We start from the raw sequence: 25,504 nt of genomic DNA on the forward strand, positions 1-25,504 counted from the left end.
AGGTTTTAGTTCAGCATAGGGAAGACTTCTTACCCCAGTTTTTCCAATTTTAGGCTAAACAAGGTGTCCTGTGTCTTTACTGCAGGATTTCTCAGAATCTTTACTGTGGAAGAGGATATAATATGCCTCATTCCCAAAACTTATTTGTGCATAGAAACTTTTATTCACAGAACACTGTTAACTTCTCTTGACACAATACCTCATAGAACAGATGGAGTTAAGGCTGCTCAAAAATAAATAGAATATCTTCTGAAGAAGTAGGGTCAATTTCACAGCAAGATATCTTGGAAAAGTGAATGGTGTTGCTGTCACTTTGGTATTTCTGAAACCATAGCTGTTAAAACTTAAATATATAACACTTAGGAAACTGAAGCAACTTCTCTTGTTTGTTCATTTACTATGTGAGACTCAATACGGTTCTAGATGAGATAATAGGGAAAAGCCAAAGGAAATGAAACTCTATGGTATAGTGGTTCTGAATTTTTTTTCCCTAGAAATACACAGTAATATAATGACATCTCCAAGTCTGTCCACTGGTTCATTCACTGCATGCAAGGTAATGTTTTTCACCTTTTTCATTAACACAAAAACAAAAACAAAAAAACCCTCATGTTCTACTACTCTTGTCCTCCCCTATGATTTTGCTGGGATCTTTATTTGGGACCAAGCCTCTCCACCAAGCATAACGATTTATAAGCTTAAACCTAGAATGTTATAACCTTTTTTTAGTAAACAGGGAATTCTCAGTCCTAAATGAAGAAATGGCATTTAAAAATGACACGACTGATGAATGGATAAAGAAGATGTGGTATATGTATATATTTAATGGAATATCTTTTTAAAATAGTTTATTTATTCATGAGAGACACACAGAGAGAGAGGCAGAGACACAGGCAGAGGGAGAAGCAGGCCCCATGCAGGGAGCCTGACGTGGGACTTGATCCCGGGTCCCCAGGATCACACCCTGGGCTGAAGGCAGCACTATACTACTGAGCCACCCAGGCTGCCCTATATAATGGAATATTATTCAGCCATAAAAAAGAACTAAATATTGCCATTTGAAACAGCATGAATGGAGCTAGAATGTGTTATGGTAAATGAAATAAATCTTTAAGAAAAAGACAAATACCATAGGATTTCACTCATGTGGAATTTAAGAAATAAAACAAATGAACATGATGGGTGGGGTGGGGGAAGAGAGGCAATCCAAGAAGCATACAATTAACTATAAAGAACAAACTGATGGTTACCAGAGGAAAGGTGGGCAGGAGGATGGGTTAAATAGGTGATGGGGATTAAGGAGTGCACTTGTTGTGATGAGCACTGGGTATTGTATGTAAGTGATGAATCACTAAATTTCTATACTGGAAACTAGTATTATACTGTATATAAACTAATTGGAAGTAAAATAAAAACTTGGAAAAAGAAATTACAGTTATGGTAAGAGTAAAATAGGAAAAATTTATCAAGGCAGACCCACTACTTTGAGGCTGACGAGCGAAATAATAAAAAAAGGAAATTGGATTCATAAAAATATTGTTGTTATTAAATATCAGTTACAATAAGTAAGAAATGATGTCATAATTAGAAAAAGCTAGCCCAACAACACTGAAAAGGCATGGTCGGCAAATTATAATTAGTGTTCATACAACTGTCCACAGGAAGGCATAATCCAGCTGAAACATTGTAGTCCCTAAGAAGAATGTGCACTAAAGAAGACTCAACAGGATTTCTCCAACTTATACCTGTTTTTATTTTCCAGAACCATGCGTATTACATTTAATTTGGTTCCCAAAGATCTATCAGTGTGAAGAAAGGGGTGTTTGCATTAGTAGATAAAATACTGTAATTATCCGAAAGATATATTTCTTCTGTGTATTAATAAAATGTCATTTGTTTTCTACCATCAGTACTGAAAAAATTTCTATGGTTTTATGAAACGTATATAGCTGACAGGCCAGGCTCTGAACCAGATCACGCCATACATACCAATTCTTGAGGTCCTAGTGAATAATACAAATATGTTATTTATGAAGAAACCATTTCTGTTATTCTGCAATTATCCCCCTAAACCCCTCAAAAAGTGGACTCATTAGTTCAAAATGGCAAGTAAAGGGATTCCCACATAACTTTGCATAACCCCAGAGACTAATTTCAATTTTACTTTTTGTGTTTTTAATGGCCATTTAGAGATGCTAGGCCTGCTTCAGCAACACTACACAACATTTACAGAGTTTAGTAATTGTTGGGAAGACATAGAGTCTCAGGGGACTTGCTTATTCATGTACTGGAATATCCAGGCCTAGAACTGCCTCTATCATGAGAGAAAAGTGGGGGAGACTGGCTCAGATATGATGCTACTTCTCTCCCCTAACCAAGTAGGAGAAAAAAAATGCCTTAGGATGGGTGATGACCAAGACCAAAGCCAGGAACTGGGGTTTTGGAAGAGTCCAGGGAGCTATTATAGCTTTGTCTTCTTGGTCTCCAGGTTGATTATATTCCCTTGGATGTGGGGAATCTGCTTATCTGCTGGCTCCTGTAAATCCTCCAGCTGTATAGGAACATAGTAGTAGCCCATGATGGAGAAGACCAGGCAGACGACCAGCAGGAGACAGGAGAACAAAATGAATTCAGCCCACTGCAGGAATAAATAAATATAAGAGAAGAATATGAAGATATCTGAAACTAAATGGATCTTCATAGGGTGAGGACTAGGGAGTAGACTGACTCAGGGTCGCCAGTGTAGGCAGAGGTTTGTTAAAAGAAGAATGATTTGACTGGCCTCCTCTCATATGGGCCTATGGTGGTCATTATTGTCACTCTTACATATCTATTATCCTGGCAAAGTTTATATTTATCTAACTCATCTCACACCACAGCACTGAGTGGGGAATGTGGGGTGCAAAGAGATGGGGGGGAAGATGGAGGAAAGGAAATTGGAGGGGAAATCTTAGGTAGACACAAACTTCTGATTCCATCAGATCCATACCTGTACCAGGCCACTGAACTGTGCCACAACAAGCACGATAATATTCCCAACTGCAACTGTCAACAACCAGGCTGCCTGTAGTACAGATTTCATGCTAGAGGGAGCCTATAGAGGACATAGGTTTGTCAGTAAACAAACTCCCTAACACTATAACCCATGCATCTATCCAGAAAACTTCTCCCACAAAAGTTTCCAAATTTGAACTCCCCCCACCCCTAACTAGCTATCATGTTGATTCAAGGGGAGATAATAATGTTAACAGCAATAATAAGGTGGACCTCTTAATTGAATATTTTAATTCATTATGTAATCTTCATTATACCCTAAGAGATAAAGTGCATCAGTATTCTTACTTTACACATGAAGAAAAATAGCATTGGAGAGATAATTAACTTGCTCAAGTTTACACGGTAATTTGTACCATCAAAATTTGAACATGGGCAGTTTAACTCCACAGTCCTTATTCTTAAAGTAACCCTTTCCTAGGTCCCAAACAGCATCAGCTACTATGCTGTACTGCCATGATCCTGGGATTCAAGATGACTCTTGGTTCACGGTCATATACAAGGAATCCAAGGCCAAAAAATATAGAGGTCTTGGCCAGGATCACATATCTATTTAAGGCATTGCTAGGCTTAATACTCATCTTTCTCTGAGACATATATTCACATACACTTTTCACTTGCAAAAACCTACCTGGGAATAAGAAAACTCAAGTCCTGTGACAGAGAACATGACCTCCCCAGCTGTAACCAGGGCATATTGTGGTAGCTGCCATGCAATGGACAGTTTGTTGGCTGGAATGTCTTCCATCTTCCAGGCCTGAGGATCCTGGTTGCTACTCTTAGTGAGGAAAAGAAGAAGGGCTTATTTTAGTCTCAAGTAAATATTTCTGACCTACAGCATTCTATGATCTTATACCCATGCTCTCTTTGTATTTGCATCCTTCAAGAGATTGAGAAAATTCTATACAATTTCAGTTTTTGAAATTCCTTTTGGTAAAACTTGCACTCACCAACTGGCTTCAGTCAATCAGATACCATTATTGACACAGTTCTTAAATGGCAGACCAGAATATTTTGATATTGTAGTTGGGATTTCCACCTTTTGATCCATAGGTATTTTGAACCTGGCCAACATTTTAAATCTAAAATGGCATCGGAATTACATAAACATAATGAATTTTCAGGAAGCACATTCTTGAGAAAAGTTTAATTCCTTGCTTAATTTTCAATGTAAGTACAATTTAACTATTTTTAACATTTTCTATTAAAATTTTTATTTTACTAAAATTACTTTTATCAAAATGAATTATTTTCTTGGTAAACTTTACATTAAAGATTTTTTTAAATAATAAATTTATTTTTTATTGGTGTTCAATTTGCCAACATACCGAATAACACCCAGTGCTCATCCTGTCAGGTGCCCCCCTCAGTGCCCGTCACCCATTCACCCCCACCCCCTGCCCTCCTCCCCTTCCACCACCCCTAGTTCGTTTCCCAGAGTTAGGAGTCTTTATGTTCTGTCTCCCTTTCTGATATTTCCTACCCATTTCTTCTCCCTTCCCTTCTATTCCCTTTCACTATTATTTATATTCCTCAAATGAATGAAAACATATAATGTTTGTCCTTCTCCGATTGACTCATTTCACTCAGCATAATACCCTCCATTCCATCCACGCTGAAGCAAATGGTGGGTATTTGTCATTTCTAATGGCTGAGGACTATTCCATTGTATACATAGACCACATCTTCTTTATCCATTCATCTTTCGATGGACACCGAGGCTCCTTCCACAGTTTGGCTATTGTGGACATTGCTGCTAGAAACATTGGGGTGCAGGTGTCCCGGCGTTTCATTGCATCTGTGTCTTTGGGGTAAATCCCCAACAGTGCAATTGCTGGGTCGTAGGGCAGGTCTATTTTTAACTCTTTGAGGAACCTCCACATAGTTTTCCAGAGTGGCTGCACCAGTTCACATTCCCACCAACAGTGTAAGAGGGTTCCCTTTTCTCCGCATCCTCTCCAACATTTGTGGTTTCCTGCCTTGTTAATTTTCCCCATTCTCACTGGGGTGAGGTGGGATCTCATTGTGGTTTTGATATGTATTTCCCTGATGGCAAGTGATGCAGAGCATTTTCTCATGTGCATGTTGGCCATGTCTATGTCTTCCTCGGTGAGATTTCTGTCTTTTGCCCATTTCATGATTGGATTGTTTGTTTCTTTGGTGTTGAGTTTAATAAGTTCTTTATAGATCTTGGAAACTAGCCCTTTCTCTGATACGTCATTTGCAAATATCTTCTCCCATTCTGTAGGTTGTCTTTGAGTTTTGTTGACTGTATCCTTTGCTGTGCAAAAGCTTCTTATCTTGATGAAGTCCCAATAGTTCATTTTTGCTTTTGTTTCTTTTGCCTTCGTGGACGTATCTTGAAAGAAGTTACTGTGGCCGAGTTCAAAAAGGGTGTTGCCTGTGTTCTCCTCTAGGATTTTGATGGAATCTTGTCTCACATTTAGATCTTTCATCCATTTTGAGTTTATCTTTGTGTATGGTGCAAGAGAGTGGTCTAGTTTCATTCTTCTGCATGTGGATGTCCAATTTTCCCAGCACCATTTATTGAAGAGACTGTCTTTCTTCCAGTGGATAGTCTTTCCTCCTTTATCGAATATTAGTTGACCATAAAGTTGAGGGTCCACTTCTGGGTTCTCTATTCTGTTCCATTGATCTATGTGTCTGTTTTTGTGTCAGTACCACATTGTCTTGATGACCACAGCTTTGTAGTACAACCTGAAATCTGGCATTGTGATGCCCCCAGATATGGTTTTCTTTTTTAAAATTCTCCTGGCTATTTGGGGTCTTTTCTGATTCCACACAAATCTTAAGATGATTTGTTCCAATTCTCTGAAGAAAGTCCATGGTATTTTGATAGGGATTGCATTAAACGTGTAAATTGCCCTGGGTAACATTGACATTTTCACAATATTAATTCTGCCAATCCATGAGCATGGAATATTTTTCCATCTCTTTGTGTCTTCCTCAATTTCTTCCAGAAGTGTTCTATAGTTTTTAGGGTATAGATCCTTTACCTCTTTGGTTAGGTTTATTCCTAGGTATGTTATGCTTTTGGGTGCAATTGTAAATGGGATTGACTCCTTAATTTCTCTTTCTTCAGTCTCATTGTTAGTGTATAGAAATGCCACTGATTTCTGGGCATTGATTTTGTATCCTGCCACACTGCCAAATTGCTGTATGAGTTCTAGCAATCTTGGGGTGAAGGCTTTTGTGTTTTCTATGTAGAGTATCATGTCATCGGCGAAGAGGGAGAGTTTGACTTCTTCTTTGCCAATTTGAATGCCTTTAATGTCTTTTTGTTGTCTGATTGCTGAGGCTAGGACTTCCAGTACTATGTTGAATAGCAGTGGTGAGAGTGGACATCCCTGTCTTGTTCCTGATCTTAGGGGAAAGGCTCCCAGTGCTTCCCCATTGAGAATGATATTTGCTGTGGGCTTTTCGAAGATGGCTTTTAAGATGTTGAGGAATGTTCCATCCCTACACTCTGAAGAGTTTTGATCAGGAATGGATGCTGTATTTTGTCAAATGCTTTCTCTGCATCTAATGAGAGGATCATATGGATCTTGGTTTTTCTTTTGCTGATATGATGAATCACATTGATTGTTTTACGAGTGTTGAACCAGCCTTGTGTCCCGTGAATAAATCCTACTTGGTCATGGTGAATAATTTTCTTAATGTACTGTTGGATCCTATTGGCTAGTATCTTGTTGAGAATTTTTGCATCCTGGGACCCCTGGGTGGCGCAGCGGTTTAGCTCCTGCCTTTGGCCCAGGGCGTGATCCTGGAGACCCAGGATCGAATCCCACATCGGGCTCCCGGTGCATGGAGCCTGCTTCTCCCTGTGCCTATGTCTCTGCCTCTCTCTCTCTCTGTGACTATCATAAATAAATAAAAAAATACCTTTTAAAAAAAAAGAATTTTTGCATCCATGTTCATCAGGGTACATTAAAGATTTTGTTGATCAGTTTTGAAAAATCCATATCAAATACTGCCTGCTATTTTTAATTCTATTTACTGGCCATTATTTTTGAACTCAAATCTTACACATTAAAATTATGTCAAAAAGAGACAATTTTTTCTGTAGAATTTTAGTCAAAAGGATTTTTTCAGGATCAATTTTTTTTGTTACTAATGTTACCAAAATATACATGATTCTAAAACCTTTATTGCTTTTTCTAGAAGTACTTTTGCTATGCAGGTTTTTAGCTATAGTTGGCTTTATTTTATATAGGCTATGTCTACTAACATTTGTTATAAATAGGATAAAAATTCTAAAATTATATATATTTATTGGAATGAAACTATTACTAGGTAGTAGGTGTAATATCTAAAATATAATGTAATTAAAGTGGTAGTTAAAGCATCAAGATCAGAAGTCCTTGAAATCAAAACTCTTTGATATCCAAATGTTCTTGATCCTCTGAGTCAAAGGGACATTGGGTTCAAAATAGGAAGGTAAATTTTGCTTCAGATGATATTGTGAATAATACACAGGTGTATGTTTGCATTTTCTTAGGCTAAGGGGAGACCATGACTTGAACTTCTAAATCAAGGTCAAATACTCAAATGCTCACAGGCAGATAATTAGGTAAATGAATCAGGCTGAATGGGAATGATGGGGGCTGTGGTAAAGTGGATAGCACAAGCCCCATCTAAAGTGAAAAGCCACTACAGCACCAGTCAATTGACATGGTAATATCTGTTATTAAATCTTCTGATTTTGTTTTTAAAAAATGTTAAGAATTCAGCTTCTTATAAATAAAAATTTAAAAAAAGGGGGGGATCCCTGGGTGGCGCAGCGGTTTGGCGCCTGCCTTTGGCCCAGGGCGCGATCCTGGAGACCCGGGATCGAGTCCCCGGTGCCTGGAGCCTGCTTCTCCCTCTATCTGCGTCTCCGCCTCTCTCTCTCTCTCTCTCTCTCTGTGACTATCATAAATAATAAATAAAAATTAAAAAAAAGAATTCAGCTTCTTAGGTGATATCTCCTGAATTTTAAGTATTGTCAAATAATGGTGATTATTATTACTTTTTTCAGTAGTGTCCAGGCCAAACAAAACAGGACTATGGAAAACACTGGGCCCTGGACTCCAACTGATGATCTCTACTCTAAATGCTTATTAGATACTGGCATTCAGAAACAATATATAGGACTTCTATCTGGAGTAGCTTACAAAAGACAGAACAAATGAAAAGTGGAAAAAAAACAGGAATACAAGTATTATGGGTTGAATTGCGTCCCCTTAAGATTCACATGTTGAAGTCCTAACTCTTAGTTCTTTTTTTTTTTCCTAACTCTTAGTTCTAACTGAGAATGTGACCTTATTTGGATATAGGGTTGTTGCAGATATAATTAGTCATGTTAAAATGGGGGCATTTGGGTGGGCCCTAATCCAATATAATTGGTATCTTGGTAAAAAAGCAGCAAATTGGACACAGCAAGCACACAAGAAGAATTCCATATGAAGATGAAGGTGAGACTATGGTGATTCTTCTATACATTAAGGAATACCAAATGTTGCCAAAAAGCCACTAGAAGCTAGGGGAAAAGCATGGAAAAGATTCTTCTTTACAGCTAGGGAAAAGCGTGGAAAAGATTCTTCATAACCCTCAGAAGGAATCAGCCCTACCAACACCTTTGTCTTAAACTTCTCGCTTTCATGACTGTGAAACAATAAACTTCTATTTTTAAGCCACCCCATCTGTGGCAACTTGTTATAGCAGCACTGGAAAACTACTACTGGATTGTTTCATCATCTGAACATTAATTAAGGTAATATAACATATCAATAGAATAAAGGACAAAAACCACATAATTATCTCAATAGACATACATAGAAAAAGCATTTAACAAAACTCAGCCCCTTTTCATGGTAAAAAACAAACAAACAAAAACCTCAACAAACTAGAAATAGAAGGGAACTTAGCCTACTAAATTATGTCTATGGACATTAAGCAGGGGGCATGATGTAACTAGCACTGGGTGTTATATGCAATTGATAAATAACTGTACATTGGAAACTAATGATATATTATATGTTAATTAATTAAATTTAAATAAAAAAAGATAAAAATAAATGTATCTATGAAAACCCCCAAACTAACATACCTAATGATAAAGGCTGCATGTAAGAAATAGTGAAAGAAACCATAAGGGAAGGAGGCAAACTGAGTGGCAAAAAATTAAAAAGGAAGATAAATCATGAGAGGCTCCTAACTCTGGGAAACAAAGGGTTGCAGAATGGGAAGTGGGTGGGGGGATAGGGTAACCGGGTGACAGGCATTAAGGAGAGTACATGATGACATGAGCACTGGGTGTTATACCATACGTTGGCAAATTGAATTTAAATAAAATTAAAAAAAAGAAAAGGAAGAAGTAAAGCTCTCTCTATACAGATGATATGGTCTTGTATGCAGAAAGTCCCAAGGGGTCCACTAAAAAAAACTATAAAACTAATACAAACTAAAAAACCAAAAAATGAATTCAGTAAGTTTGCAAGATATAAGATCAACATACAAAATCAATTGTTTCTCTATATACTTGCAATGAATAATCCAAAAATGAAATTAGAGAAATGATTCCATTAACCATAGCATCATGAGGCACTTAGGTGGCTCAGTTGGTTAAGTGTCCCACTCTCATTTTGGCTCAGGTCATGATCTCAGGGTTGTGAGATTCAGCCCCATGTCAGGCTCTGCACTGGACTGGGTGTGGAGCCTGTTTGAGATTCTCCCTCTCTCTCTCCCTCTGCCCCTCCCCACTCCTCTCTGTCTAAAACAAAAACAACAAAAAACCCCAATAGCATCATAAAGAATAAAATGCTTATGAATAAATTTTAACAAAGTAAATGTAAAATCTATACTCTAAAAACTACAAATATTATTGAAAAAAATTAAGTCTTAAAGAAGATCTAAATAAATGGGAAGAAATCTCATATTCACTGATCAGAAGACTTAATATTGTTAAGATAGCAATATTCATCAAAATCACCTACATATCTAATACAATCTCTATCAAAATCCCAGCTGGTTTCTGATTCTAAGCTGACCCAAAAATGGAAATCCATGGGGCCCATAGTAGCCAAACCAATTTTGAAAATGAAGAATAAAGTTGAAGGACCTATATTTCCTGATTTTGAAATTTTCTACAAAGTAACAACAATTAGACAGGATGGTACTAGCACAAGAACAGACATATAGATCAATGAAATAGAATAGAGTCTAGAAATAAGCCCTCACATTTATGATCAACTGATTTTTGACAAGAGCACCAAGGCCATTTAATGGGAGAAAAACAGTCTTTTCAACAAAATGTGCTGGGACAACTGAATATTCACATACAAAAGAAAAAAGTTAACTCCCTAATTCATACCATATGCAAAAATTAACTCAAAATGGATGAAAGACCTAAAAATAGGTGCTAAAACTATAAAGATCTTAGAAGAAAACATAGGTATAAATCCTCATGACTTTGGATTCGGCAACAGTTTCTTAGATATGACATCAAAAGCACAAGCACCAAAGAAAAATAAACTGAATATCATAAAAAATAAAAATATTTGTGCTTCAATGGACACCATCAAGAAAGTTAAAAAAATAACCTACTGAATGGGGAAATATTTTTATTTTTTATTTTTTTTTGGGGGGGGAATATTTTTAAATCATATCTAAAAAATACAAAGAATGCTTATAACTCAATAATAAAGAATCCAATTAGAAATTTGGTGAAGGATCTGAATAGACATTTCTCCAAAGCAGGTATGCTAATGGCCAATAAGTACATGAAAAGATGCTCAATATCAGAAGCCGTTAGGAAAATACATGTCAAAACTACAATGAGCTACCATTTCATACCTACTAGGATGAAAAAACAAAAAACAAAAAAACAAGCATTGGTGAAGATGTGGAGAAACTGTAACTTTCATATACTATTGATGGGAATGTAAAATGGAATTCATTTTGGAAAACTTTCTAATGGTTCCTCAAATGTTTAAACATAGAATTACCATGTGACCTGGCAATTCCACTCCTTAGGTATATGTCCAAGAGAGGTGAAAACACAGGGCCACACAAAAACTTGTACTCGAATGTTCTTAACAACATTATTTATAATAGTGAAAAGGCAGAAACAACCCAAATGTCCATTAAGTGATGAATCGACAAATAAAACATGTTACATGTATACAGTAGAATATTATTTGGTAGTGCCGAGAAACAGAATATTTTTGGTAGTACCAATATCAATAGAAGTACTGACACATGCTACAATATGAATGAACCTTGAAAAATATGCCAAATGAAAGAATCCAGACACAAAAGGCCACATATTATATCATTCTATATTTCTATTATATGCCTACTGCCAATGTTATGTATTGTATTTTAATGTCCCTAGAGACCTTAGTAGGCTTTCTAAAGTCATGATAGAACGTATCACTTTACACTAGAAATAAGTATGTGATTATAGGATAAATTCGGATGCAGATATAGATACATAGATATAAATATAGTTATATGGAAGGAGAGAGCAGGGGTGGCCATGAGCTACTTACATTAATAATAACAAACAGATATGCTGCACCAGACTCTAGTAGACCCATATTCAGTGAAAAGTCCTTATCTTCTGTTCTACAATGTACCACAGGGTATCTGGAACAGGACAATTTTAGTTAGCATAAACACCACAACCTAGAAAAACACTCCCATCTCCAGGGGGAAAGCTGATCTCATCTTTCTACTCAGGGTGAGTCAAGCAGCAAAGCCAACATTTCTCTTTAAAGAGAAGTCTCTAGGAGTGAATTATTTTTATGCCAGGTTTTTCTGCCACTGATCTGAGTTCTTCATTACCTATTCGTATTTTTTTACACTTTAAATCTAAATAAAATAGGCACAAATCATCGTCTTTTGTGGATTTCAGGCCCTAAGTTTTCTTATTTAACTCAAAAATTTTTCTCCCCAAGTCTTATGAATTAGTAGAACAGTACAAAACAGTGAACCTGAGTATACTCAAAATTAGCTGAGATATACCTAATCCCCCTATCTATATGGAGAGAAAACATTTAAGAACAATTGTTGATAAAAATAAAAACTCCACCAGGGTAATGCTCTTACTCTCCACTTTGTACAGTTGTGTAAGCAGACACACCATAGTCTTCACCAACACTGAGGGAGACATCTGTACCCAGGGAGATGTTGATCTCCTTATGTAAAGTATTAACAAACCTAAGGGTAGAGACATTGTTACATATCAGACAAACCCTCACAAACAGGGACACTTGTTTACCCCTATATCCCCAGTAACTAGAATGGTTTTGGGCACGCAAAATGTATATGATATATATTGTTAAGTGGATGAATAAATGAACTCAAATATAAGAAATAATCAGTAGTCTTAGTTATCCTTCACTTTATCTTTCCCGAGGTATTAGTTTTCCATCTGCCACACCCTCGCATCATCTCTAGCTAGGATGGACATTATCATGATCACCCATGGCAGGCAGTCTGTTTCCTCACTAATCCGGCTTAGGTGCATCCAATTTCTTTCCCTCTTATAATGGTGAGATTCATCAATGGAGCCTCCACTAAGAAAAATAATTATGTATACAAATAAAAAATATATACTAGTATTTACCTAAAAATGATACTGTATCTTCTTATAAATGAAGTCTGATTTGACTTATATAAAACTTAGACTCCCAGTCCTTAGTAGGCTGAGTTATCATGTTGGAATCTGCAGACAATCCTGGACTCTTCTAGAATGATCTTTTTAGTCACCTGGACCTGTTTCCCTAAACTGTTTCCTCAGTATGGGTTTTGGTATTTTGATAGTTTTGTACTAATCTCTCTTAAGATAAGAAGGGCAGTTTCCTCTAGAACCCCTAATGTTGATTCCTGAACGTTAGATAATCCTGCACTGATCTAGAAATTTCCTTTTACCCTTTCTGGAGGTTCCAATGGTTCCCATGGCTCTCCAACCCCGGGAAGTCCTATCCTCACTATTGCCTTACTTATTTTGAGCTGTATACTTTTTCTAAAGCATATCCAAAAGCAAATTATAATGATTGTTCCACCCTTCAGCAAAGTTCAGACATCTCATTAGAAGTTCTCCTCCAAAGTGCTAATCTCAACAGCAACCATGTGATCTTGGTGACCATAGGCATGTGTATCTATTTCATGCTAGATTTCCTGCTACAGAGAGCAAGTGACCTCTTGGGTGCTCCATCTCCATAACTTTCCTTGGCCATCTGACATGACTTTCAGCCTTATCTGGATTTGAAATCAAGTCTTTTGACTCCAAAGGTGTACCTTTACAACACAGGTGCCTCTACAGGTTTATAATAAAACTATACTTTAAAAACACTGTAACAATAAGAGATATTCAACTAGCAACCATGAAGGGAGGATTATTTGGTCACTTCTAAATTTTTCTCTGGTGATCACAGAGAGGAAAGTACTCAATTATTTTCCTGAGAGAAAAATAAGGGGACAAAATTCAACAGAAAGGGATGTATGCATCAGAGCACAGAGGGCATATACAGATACAGGGTCGTCTTTTTAATACCATATGGGAAAGCAAGCCTATCTGCCTCTCATTGTTCTGGAATATGCTTCTGACACCAATGCCCTTGATATTTAGGAGACAGAATCCCTGTACAAGACAAGTAGAATGTAAAGCTGCTTTATCTGAAGCCCCACAGATCAGAAGAGACTAGTATTCAAAACAGAGTGGCCTTGGGTCTCCTTGACAACCAAACCTTATGGCTGTCATCCCACTGGTTGTTTTGTTTTCTTCATCCTTCACCTATAATGGAGGAAAGTAAAAATCAGTTACAGCCGATGACAAGGAACTTATAATCAGATAATCTGATCATCAAGCATATCTTTGGTAAGGTATTGATGAGCTGATCAAAATATTCTCAGATAACAATTTGGAACCTAAGCTACTCTTTAACTTACCATCATGCTATAAATATTTTTTCCATCTTCTCGAATGATCAGACTGTACCAGTTCTTCTCCTCCACAGAATGCTTAGTATAGACAGACATATTGTGATATTTTAGGTAGAAGTGGAAATCCTGGCTTCTTGTCTTTAGGTGGAGCTGGGCATAGTGTGGCATCTTCTGTAGAATGAAGAAATTGTCACATTCACTTTCTACCCTGTCACTATCTCATAGAATCCCAGGATGGGTAAGCTAATCAGATACTTTCAACTTTACCCTTTAACCTACTAATTCTATTTTTAGGAATATGTCATATGAGAGTAATCAGAGGCATGCATAAGGATTTATGAGTAAGGATGTTCATTATAGGATTACGCATATTAATAATAGAAACTTAAATACCTATAAGGAAATACTTCAATAAACCAGGATATATCCATAAAATGGAATATCATATATCCATTAAATCATGTTCTCAAATTATCTAATGTCTTATGCATAAAAATATACTTAATGACTCTATTAATGTTAAGAAAAAAATCAAAGTTCAACATAGCATGTAGAATGTGACTGCTTTTTAGAAATTATTCATGTATACAAAAGTGCTAATTGATCATCTCTGGATGATGGAATTTTAAGTGGTTTTTATGTCTTTCTATATAGTCTCCAATTTTCAACAATATATATCTATGATATATTTTTATCATTAAAAAATAATATTTTAAAGTAAATATTTCAGGGGCGACTGGGTGGCACCATCAGCTAAGCATCTGACTCTTGGTTTTACCTCAGGTTGTGAGATCGAGCCCCATCTCAGGGTCTGCACTTGGCAAGGAGTCTACATGAGATTCTCTCTCCCTCTCCCTCTCCCCCTCCCACTCATACACTCTCTCTCTCTAAAATAAATAAATAAATAAATAAATAAATAAATAATTTTTAAAAATATAAATATTTCAGAATATGTATGGTAATCTGAAAATATGCAAGCCAAATCTTTCCAGAGCATGTGATATTAGGAGGCAGTTTGAAATAACAATACAAATTAAAACCTGAGACCTTACAATGCCCCTGACACTATGCTAAACTCTTTACATATAATAGTTATCCTTCCAACAGCTCATGGCATAAAAATTATTGCCATTTTACAGAGGCTGAAACTGAGGTTTAGAGATAAAATAAAATTTGTTCAGAGTCTTATAGCTAGGGAATGGTGGAACCAGGAATTGGACTGGAGACCGTCTGACCGTTTGACAAGGGTATACTTCTAACCACTATATTATGCTGTCATCTTGTTGCATAATCTGAATGTGTTTCTAATTTATTCAAGTCCATATCTCACCTGAAAGGATCTGATGGACTCTTCCAACAGAATATTGTTTTCATCTCCCAGTACTGTCACCTTTACTTCCTCATCTGCCAGATTCAAGGCTTGCAGGAAAATCTCTTTGGGACCAGGCTGCGGTGGCGTCATTTTCTTAGGACAGAGATCACATGTCAGAATTACCAAAACTTTTCCCATACAATGAGAACATATATCTCAGTCCTATCTCTGACAGTCTAGTCCATCTGGTCGGGAGGACATAGTTTTCTCTCTCTGAAGGCCATTTGGCTTAGAAAACTCTGAAGGCAGTTTGGAGGGGGATACACCAGCTCAGTGCAGCAAGCACAGATACTACATGACAAACTCCATGATTTTCGACTCAGTTGTGACCTCATACGTCATTCCCCAATAATGGCTACTTGATCTACCAAATATTCAAAAACCTGTCTTCCCAAAGAGATGATAGCTTGGATTAGTGTTTGGGAATTCCTTGACAATATACTCTGAATCATTCAGGTGGGAGGTGGGCCTCATTTTACATTGCTGTTCAATCCCTTATCTACTTATTTACCACAGGTAGTTATGACACATCCTCTTCAAAACAGGTACTGTTCTAGGTCCCAGGCAATCAAGATTGAACGAGTCAGAAGAGAGAACACAAGATATGGTCTTGCCCTCATGAAGCTTAAGATTTATTGAACTCACATTAATTTTTATCTCTACAGCCGCTGCAACTGCAAATGCCAAGCTTGCTAGGATCATACCAACAGCCATTTTCCTAAGCGATCTACAGAGGAAAGGGAGAGACAATTATGTCTAAACTTTAGACTCTAAAGAATAAAATCAAGACCCTCTAAGCCTACCATTAAAGACCTTTCCTGAGTTGGTCCTAGGTACTTTTCAAAGTATTTCCTAGAACTTCCCTTCATATATCCTTTCTTTCTCTACTCATCATGCTGAACATTTTCCTACCTCAACTTTTGTTTATGATGGTCTTTCTTTCCATTGTCATCATACCAGAAAATAATAGTAATTCAGCCAGATATTTTGGACACTTTACCATATGCCAGGTACTATACATTAGTTATTACCCCATTTCCTTCTCCTTCATAAGTCTTTCTTGACTCTGGCAGCAGGAAAGACTTTCTTCTTTCTCTATAATTCCCTAACATTTTAATTCCCTTCTTACTGCACTTGATATATTTCACATTGTGTAATAATTATCCTTGCATGTGTTCTACTTCCTTTACTAAACAGTGAACTCCTTCAGGGCAATATTTGTGCTGTTGTATTTGCATGGCGTTGGTGCTAATCTCAGTAATATCTGCTCAACTAATGAGTAAATGACAAAAGGTCATTTGGATATGCTAATATGGCCATCAAAAAAATTGCTATTAAATCAAGAATTAGAGGAGGCTTGAAACCCTCCTCTATCAAGTTTTCAAAGCAAAACATTTTTTTTTAAGTTTTTACATTCCGGTTAGTTAAGATAATTTAATATTAGTTTCAGGTGTACAATATAGTGATTCAACAGTTCCATACAACACCCAGTGCTTCTATTTAGAATGGGAGAAAAGCAGTAGAGACAACTCTATTTTCACTCTTACCATGTATTTGCTTTGTTTTACATGGACAATAAAAGATTTAAGGGGATTAGTTGTTATCAGAGGCTTTCTACTTCTTTGAAGAGGCAACATTTCATGAACAAAGCAGCAAGTGGATTTAGGAGCCTATTCTCACATACTTTTGACTTTCCACGAAGCTTAGATTTACCCCTTCAGCATCACACAGTTAAATCTGTAGTAATGGCTTGGACTCTCCATAATGAGAATTAGTTACATTCAATTCCCATTCTCCAATACCAATAAGCATTTAATTAACTTGGATACAATGAAGCAGAAATATGAGAAGGCAAAACAAATCAACGAAGTAGAAAAGTACTGACATTGAATCTTATCAAGCTGAGCAAATATTAAGTCAATCTGAGCCACAAAGGCATAGTGAGCACTTACGAGAAGCTAATTCCACATTTGGAAACCAGACGGTAAATGACAAGGTCAAACAACGGGATGAAGATAAGAACCAGAAGAGGATTTAGTACCTGTAATACCATGGTAAAAAGGATTAGTTATAAGTGTTTTTCTGTCTTGAGTGTAAGCATGTGCTCTCATTTGCTTATGTGCACTCTCTCTAACATTCAAACATACTTTCATCATACTAAGTACAGAATGATTCCACATCTCTCAGTCCCTTTACACCCAGGACTCTAATTTCTCCTGCATAGTACCTCAGCCTCTAAACATCCTAAAGAACTAGGGCGCCTGGGTGACTCGGTGGTTGAGGGTGTCTGCCTTTAGCTCAGGTCATGATCCCTGGGTCCTGGGATCAAATCTCACAACAAGCTCCTCATAGGGAGTCTACTTCTCCCTCTGTCTAAGTCTCTGCCTCTCTTTCCTATCTCTCATGAGTAAAATCAATCAATCAATCAATATCCCACAGAACCAATTTCATTCTCAATTGTTTTTTCTGGCAATCAGTTAGTAGTACATCCTCCTACTTTCACTTCTCTTGTTCCCCAGCCCAAGGGAAAATGTCATGGAGAAAAGGAGAGAAGGAAGAATTGGTGATTAAACAAGAGTTAAAAAAAGAACTGGGAGTCACCAATAAACCGAGATTCTGACTTCATTACTCATACAACAAAGCTTTACACTTTGTTAGACAATATTTCCAAGATCCTACCTTAACATGGAAAAAAAATCCAATGCTTATACTTTTCCTGTGAGCTCAAAAGTCACTCTCCTTGGAGTTGGGCAGGAGCTGCTTACTTAAAAGAGGATGTGAAAGAGAAGTGTGGGGCTGAAGGAGAATATCTTCATCCCTGCCGTTAACCCTTCTCAACGTACAAGGAAACAAACACCCAATTATGGTTGGTGATCCTAATACTTCAGATAGACGTAGAGATGAGGAAAGCCATATATCCCCATGAGTATGGAGAAATCTCCTACCTGCATCTGGTCCGGTTGGAGCACAAAAAAACCCTGAAACATTATAATGAATTACAATTATATGGTGGCTAAAGACAAGTAAAGCTTAGATCAAAAATACTGCTAGTTACCTGCGATGAGTGGAGCCTGCTTGAGTTTCTCTCTGTCCTTCTCCCTCTGCCCCTTCCCATCATTTGTGCTATCTCTGTCTTAAAAAAATTGCTCTTTGGCAGTTGAGACACAAAAGATAAAATCTACCAGGTCTTTGGTTCAGGGCCACATTGTGCTTTTAAGGGTATTTGGGGAAACAGACTGGGAATGGCTTCAGGCTATATTTGCTAAAGGCAGGGAGGCCTAAGAGAGAATACTCTTTTTCTTGAGAGAGAATAGAGTCAGTGTGTTTTGTTAATTTTAGTCACTGCAGTTGTAGGTGGTAATGTGTGATACCAGACATGGTTAAGATGAAAACTTCCACCAATACATAGTGTTTCCAAAGTTGTTCTCCAGGGGGTCAACAAGAGAACAACCATAGTAAATTCTGGACAGCAAGAGAAAGGGAAAAAGTAAACTTGTATTTGGCAGACTCCAAATAGACTGGTTGATAAAATAATGGCATCATTCTACCCTGCCTTCTTCGCAAATAAGATGGTAGAAAAACAATATAATAATCTAAACAGTACAATTGAAAGCAGAGATGAAACTTGGAATTTGCCAAAGAATGGAGATTAGAAAAACAGAAAATACTGTTTACAACTTTCCCATTCCTTACCCATGTATAAAATACTGCCCTTCCAGGTCCTCTACATGATCCCTGTCTGAAAATGGGGCTAAATGTGTAGTAGATCCAAAATCAAGCCTGTGCCTGCTGTGCCCCAGGAAGGCTTAGATGAGAGAAAAAAATCTCTATGCCAAGCCTGTATCACTTCATTTACTATCTTCTCAGTACTTCCTTGTATACATTTAAACCTTTCCATCCTTATAGTCCTGGTTTCTCAAGATAAGATTCTATTTTTTATTTCTAGAGTAGCTTTTTAAATTTTGCCTACTCAGTACCTTGATGTTAAAGGCACCTTTCTTCTGATCTTAAGTCAGTTTTCAGGCAAAAACACAAAGAAATAATTTTTCCTTTAAAAAAAGGAAATTTATTTATTATGAAGAAAATAATAAATTTCTCTAGGAAATCTTTTCTCACCAAATTCCCATTCATCCTGGTGGCTTGCAACGTCCATCGTGAGCCCTAGAGCAGACAAATGTTATTATTAGAAATCTTTTTCCTGTGAGGGAAAAAGGGCTGAAAGAAGGGGTAGTTTTCAAAAGAACTATTTTACCTGCTGATCCAGAAGAGCCCAGAACATAGGCAATGGGATATAAAGGAATAGTACCCTGGTCAGTGCCTTCACATCCATAATGAGCTGCTTCTGCAAAAAAGAAGGAACAGGCTAAATTGTTAGACTTGGTTTTCTTGCTAAGAGTAGAAATGTGCTAGAACAGTAAGAGAAGAGGTCAAATGAAGCAAAAGGGAATCAGTTTGGACTTAGGAAAATCTCTATGGAACCATAAAATATTTCTGCAGTTCCAACTTACAGGGTATTTCTCAGCTGCCCAGTCCAACCAGTGTTGTCGCTTTGGAATATCCCCAGAGCGGTTGTTGAAACGGTTGGAAATAGCAAACTATGGTAGAGAGAGGAGAGACAAATGAAACCACCCCTGCCTTTTCCAATTCATTATCCCTTCCCTCAGACACACATACTTTAAGTAACTTACTCCAACTCTTTGATTTCATCAGACTTTGAATTTCAGAATATTTCAGATATAATTTTATCTATTCTTGTGTCCTTTTGGCAACATATATAACACATACACATTACAGAAGGTATTTGCCAATTTAAAAAAAGTTACATTATTATTATTATTTACTTAATGGTTGAGTAGAGGCACAGAGGAAGATGGATTAATCTCAGTTTGGCAAAAGGTACAGAGGTAGAACAGAGGTCTTTGGGAAAAATGAATACCTATTTTTGAAGGCCTTTATGGTCAGCATAGCATCTCTTTCCCATTGATTGAAAAAGGCAGGTAAACAATTTAGACTTACCCAGATACATTTGACAACTTGAGCCACTATGTTTCCTTCAGGAGGTGGTTTTCTGTATATTTTGCTTCCCATTGTAAACACAACTGCAGTTGATACACAAAAAAAGGTTCTTAGCTTCTCGTTTAACATATTTGGTATGTCATTGCTAAGTAAAGGCTGCCAAAGTGTAGGAGTGACCGGCAAATCTTTTCATGGGAGGGGACTGATTAAATTTCCTGACTTTGGAATTACACAAATTATGGAAGCCAAGAGAAGAATAAAATGGTCAGTTCTTTTTTTTAAAAAAAAGATTTATTTATTCATGAGAGACACACCGAGAGAGAGAGGCAGAGACACAGGCAGAGGCAGAAGCAGGCTCCATGCAGGGAGCCCAACGTGGGACTCCGATCCTGGATCTCCAGGATACGCCCTGAGCTAAAGGCAGACACTCAACTGCTGAGCCACCCAGGCATCCCTAAAATGGTCAGTTCTTAAGGGAAGTAATCTGTTGAGATTTTGTTGTATCACAGAAATAGAAATCATCTCTGAAATCTGTCTTCTCTAACTCTACATCTGATATTTTATCAACTTTTCATTGAGATTCTTTCATCAATGTATTTCCTGTCTGCTCTTCTTTTGCATGACTACTGCCACAACTCTTGTGTAGGACCTCACAACCTCTGCCCTGGATTATTAAAATGGCTAGGGCAGCCTGGGTGGCTCAGCGGCTTAGCACCGCCTTCAGCCCGGGATGTGATCCTGGAGACCTGGGATCGAGTCCCGCGCGGGGCTCCCTGCATGGGGCCTGCTTCTCCCTCTGCCTGTGTCTCTGCCTTTCTCTCTCTCTCATGAATAAATAAATAAAACCTTTAAAAGAAAAATGGCTACCGACTAGTTTCTCAATCCCTGATTTCTTCCTTCTCTTATCTGATGCCAAATTAAATCCTTCTTTCCAGGACCTACCTAAAAAGCCCAAACTCCTGGCATGAAAGCCCTTCCCAACTTCATTATTATCCTGATGGTTATTATTATCACTAACCATCTTTAAAGTTTATTATTATATGTAAAATGTTAAGCATTTTACATACATTAACTGATTTAACCTGAAAAAAGAAATATGTACTACTCTCTCCATTTTATTGAAGAAATTGAAGATAAAAGAAATTAGGCAATTTGTACAAATTACATAGCTAGAAAATGCCAGAAATTGCATTTTTGACCTAAGGCCTGCCTGACTCAAAAATTTATGCTCTTAATCACCATAAAGCATCTCATCCACTCATTCTTGCACTATACACTGTGCTAGGCACTCCTGGTACTAAAGATAAAAAAGATATGGCCTCTGTAGAGCTCACCTCAATCTACGATTTCCCACATTATGCTTCATTATTTTCTCTTAAGTACTCTACATTCTAACCACTATTCATCATTCCTACAAAAAAATTCTCTTCCGTACTATTGTACTTGAGCTTATTCTCTTTTCCTTACCCCATGTTCTTTTTTTTTTAAGACTTTATTTATTTATTCATGAGAGACATAGAGAGAGAGGCAGAGACATAGGCAGAGGGAGAAGCAGGCTCCTTGCAGGGAGGCAGATGCTCAACTGCTGAGCCACCCAGGCATCCCTACCCCATGTTCTTTAACCACATCTCCACAGATAATTATAAGCTAATTTTATTTTCTCATTTTTCTTTCTTTTTTCCAAATGACCAGAAATTAGACGATATTATTTTTGTAATTATTAAATAGTAAATATATTTTTTTCAAGTTTATTAACTAAAATCAGCAGGAAGACTCTATCTTGGTACCATCCCAGATGTACTTTCCTCCTTAATAGATTTCTCAACTCCAGCAACATGTCCCTCTAGTAGATCTTCTACCAAGATGTCTTTGTCAGTGACCAGTAGCACTTTCCAGTATCTTTATGCACCAGAATGCCTGAATCCCCTTACTTTTCCTTACTTTAACTTTCTAAACTCTCTATTCCTCTCATATTCATTTGACCACTTTTTTTTTTTAAATCATTCTCTCGGTTTCTCCAAAGCTTCTCCAAATATTACCCTTTATCTACTACAGCCTTCTTATTGCTGACAGAAAAAAAAAGTGGTTAAGAGAAAGGATGCTAATCCTGGGAGACAAGTGGGCAGATAAAGAGGTATCTAGACAAGAGGAAGATTCTGGAGGGGAAAAAAGATTGCTCCTGAAACTAAGAATGATCCTAAAAAGAGGCTAAAAATTTCAATAGTGTAGGGGACAGTGGGGTAACAAAAGGAAGGCCAGGTGATAAACTGGATAAGACCACGTTTGAACATCAAGGCCACTTAACTAAAGAAGAATAGGAACTTTAAGTTTCTCTTCTAGTTCTTCCTTGCTGTAGAGGATATTGCCTCATTGCCTCCCACTTCACAAAGAAAACAGAAGCCATCAAATGGAAATTATCTTAACTTCCTGCCACCGAACCTATTAATTCCTGTATCCCCACACCTATCCTCTCCTCCCTCCAGTTAGTTGAAGGTGATGTTCTGACGTTCCTCATCATTACAAAGGTAATCCTGCCATGTGTGCTTTCGTACTAATTATACTATCTTTTCCTTACATCTTTAATGTCTTTCTCTACTAGAGTCTCCCTAATAATAATTAAGCATGCCTGACATCCTCTCTTGACTCCATGTCACATTCAGTTATATATACCATTTTCCCTTTCTCACCTCTTATTCACTTCCCACTCTAAACAGTTTTGGATCTTCACCAATCTACCATAACTGACGTTCAACAATACCTTCTTGTTGCTCTATTCAATGGGCATTTTTCTCTCTGATCTCACTTGCCCATTCAGTAACATTTGTTACTCTGAACAATTCCCTTAAAACTGCTACCACTTTGGCCACTCGTTCTTAGTTTCGTTTGTTGGCTTTTCTTTTCCTCTTTGCCTATTTTTTTTTTTTTAAGTAGTCTCCATGCCCAGTGTGGAGCCCAATTTGGGACTTGAACTCACAATCCTGAGATCAAGAACTGGATGTTTAACTGACTGAGCCACCTAGGTGCCCTACTCTTTACCTATCTTTTAATGCTGGTATTCCTCAGAGTTCTATCCTAGCCCTCTTTTTACTTTAATCTTATTATCTTTTAATTATTTCATCTATTTTTTTCTTTTGTATATTTTTATTGGAGTTCGATTTGCCAACATATAGTATTATACCCAGTGCTCATCTTGTCAAGTGCCCCCCCCTCAGTGCCCATCACCCTTTCATCTATTTTCATGGCTTAATTGCTATCCATACACTAATAGCTCTAGATCTTTACCTGTAGTCCAAATATTTCTTCTGAGCTCTAAAACTGTATTTCCAGATAACTGATAACTCCAATTAGATGTTTCAAGGACATCTAATATGTAACATGTCCAAAACTAAATTCATTAGTATGATGATCCCACTACTACCTAGTTGTTCAAGTCAGAAACCTACATTCAATGTTGACTTATTTTCTCCATCACTTTATCCAATCATATCAAGTTTTGTCAATTCTACCAGGGCTGATACTAGTCTGAGCTGAGTGAATCACTTATCCTGAGCACAAAATCTTAAAGAATGCCAAAAATTCAGTAATCAAGATAAATAATATCCTTGCCTCACCTTTAACCAATTCTTTTTCCATATTACAGTCAGGGACTGTGATCTAACAATCACTTCTTTATTCAGAATCCTTTTGTAGCTTCCTACTATTCTCCAGATAAAGTTCTAATTCCTTAATGATTTAAAAGGCTCTTCATTATCTTCATTTCTGTTAAGTTTCTCCTCTTTATCTTTTTCATTTATACCTGGGGCAGTCTGAATTCCTTTAAGGCCTTCAGATATGTCACAATTATGTCTCACCTCCTTGTCCTACAGATATCCTGACTTCTTTGATTAATTGCTGCTAATCCTTTAGGTCTCACCTTAGATACCATTTCTTTAGGCAAACTTTTTCTGATCTTTTTTTTTTTAAGATTTTGTTTATTTATTCATAGAGACACACACATACACACACAGAGAGAAAGAGAGAGAGAGAGAGAGAGAGGCAGAGACACAGGCAGAGGGAAAAGCAGACTCCATGCAGGGAGCCTGACGTGGGACTCAATGCCGGGTCTCCAGGATCACACCCCAGGCTGCAAGCGGCACTAAACCGCTGCGCCACCACGGCTGCCCCTGATCTTCATTCAGAGTTTTAGTCAGACATCCCTTCCATGTGATCCCATAGCTTTCTCTATACTTCCTCAGTTGTGACATTGACTATATTGTAAATTTCTACTATGTCTGTCTCCTTTTTACCTGCTGGACTATGTTAGTTTTTTCAAAGCATAAGCTCTGTGACTCTCTTCACCAGTATGACTCTAATAGATAGCAAAGGATCTGACACATAAAAGTTCATTAAATAAGTGTGCGTTGAATCAGTGAATGAAAAAATAAATTAATTAAATTATAATGAAAGGCCAGAGAATTGAGTTATTTGTTGGTACCCAGGAAACTGAACTGCTGAGTACGGACGGCAAACAGTACTTATTTAACATTTCATAATTTATAAAACATTTCACTTTATTCTTTTGATCTTCATAATTACTCCAATATGTTAATATTACTATTATGCCATGATCCAGAGGAGACATAGCACTAATAAGTGGAAAATCTGGACAATATTTAGGAAAATGTTTGGCTTTAACAGAAGAAGGAAGCAAGGAATGTATCATCACAGCTCTCCTGGAATAACACATAAACTAACTTGAAATTGGAATTAGAATCTATTACTATTAAGCACCCCCTGGTAGAAAATAATCAGGACTGAACATTGAGTTTCTGCATTCTTTCTTCCTCTATTGAGCTCTTTATGTGCTTGGACTGGATATCTTCCGGGGTGGAGGGGTGGAGGGGTGGGGGGGTGGGGGGTGTATCACTCAAAGGTTCAGAGTGAGAACAGGTTTCCAGGTCAATGATTAGGAACAATCACGTCCAAGATTCCCTTTAGACTGTGTAAACTAAGCAACTCTTCCATTACTGAGTTGTCAGTGGTAAAGAGAATGCACTTGATCTAAGCTGCACCAGTTTCCACCTACTTATCCAATCCACTTTATTCTCTTTGATCAAGAGAAAACTCCTTGCC

General features: G+C 37.3%; 1 protein-coding gene across 1 annotated transcript in view; it reads right to left on the minus strand.

The window, feature by feature from the left end:
* Positions 1-1,519: 1,519 nt before the first annotated feature.
* SLC15A2 (solute carrier family 15 member 2) overlaps positions 1,520-25,504 on the minus strand; it is a 36,559-nt gene continuing 12,574 nt past the window's right edge. The window contains exons 8-22 of the mRNA XM_055315833.1: positions 20,393-20,475; positions 19,885-19,971; positions 19,629-19,718; positions 19,493-19,537; positions 18,322-18,354; positions 17,329-17,417; positions 16,022-16,103; positions 15,335-15,469; positions 14,011-14,175; positions 13,809-13,855; positions 12,166-12,276; positions 11,607-11,703; positions 3,686-3,832; positions 2,990-3,094; positions 1,520-2,638 (exon numbers count right to left, since the gene is read on the minus strand). Of these exons, the coding sequence (XP_055171808.1) occupies positions 2,462-2,638; positions 2,990-3,094; positions 3,686-3,832; positions 11,607-11,703; positions 12,166-12,276; positions 13,809-13,855; positions 14,011-14,175; positions 15,335-15,469; positions 16,022-16,103; positions 17,329-17,417; positions 18,322-18,354; positions 19,493-19,537; positions 19,629-19,718; positions 19,885-19,971; positions 20,393-20,475 (1,493 nt within the window). The 3' untranslated portion in view covers positions 1,520-2,461. The remainder of the gene's footprint in view (positions 2,639-2,989; positions 3,095-3,685; positions 3,833-11,606; positions 11,704-12,165; positions 12,277-13,808; positions 13,856-14,010; positions 14,176-15,334; positions 15,470-16,021; positions 16,104-17,328; positions 17,418-18,321; positions 18,355-19,492; positions 19,538-19,628; positions 19,719-19,884; positions 19,972-20,392; positions 20,476-25,504) is intronic.

The sequence above is a fragment of the Nyctereutes procyonoides genome, unplaced genomic scaffold (genome assembly GCF_905146905.1).
Source record: "Nyctereutes procyonoides isolate TBG_1078 unplaced genomic scaffold, NYPRO_anot_genome, whole genome shotgun sequence".
In the NCBI taxonomy this organism is placed as follows: domain Eukaryota; kingdom Metazoa; phylum Chordata; class Mammalia; order Carnivora; family Canidae; genus Nyctereutes; species Nyctereutes procyonoides.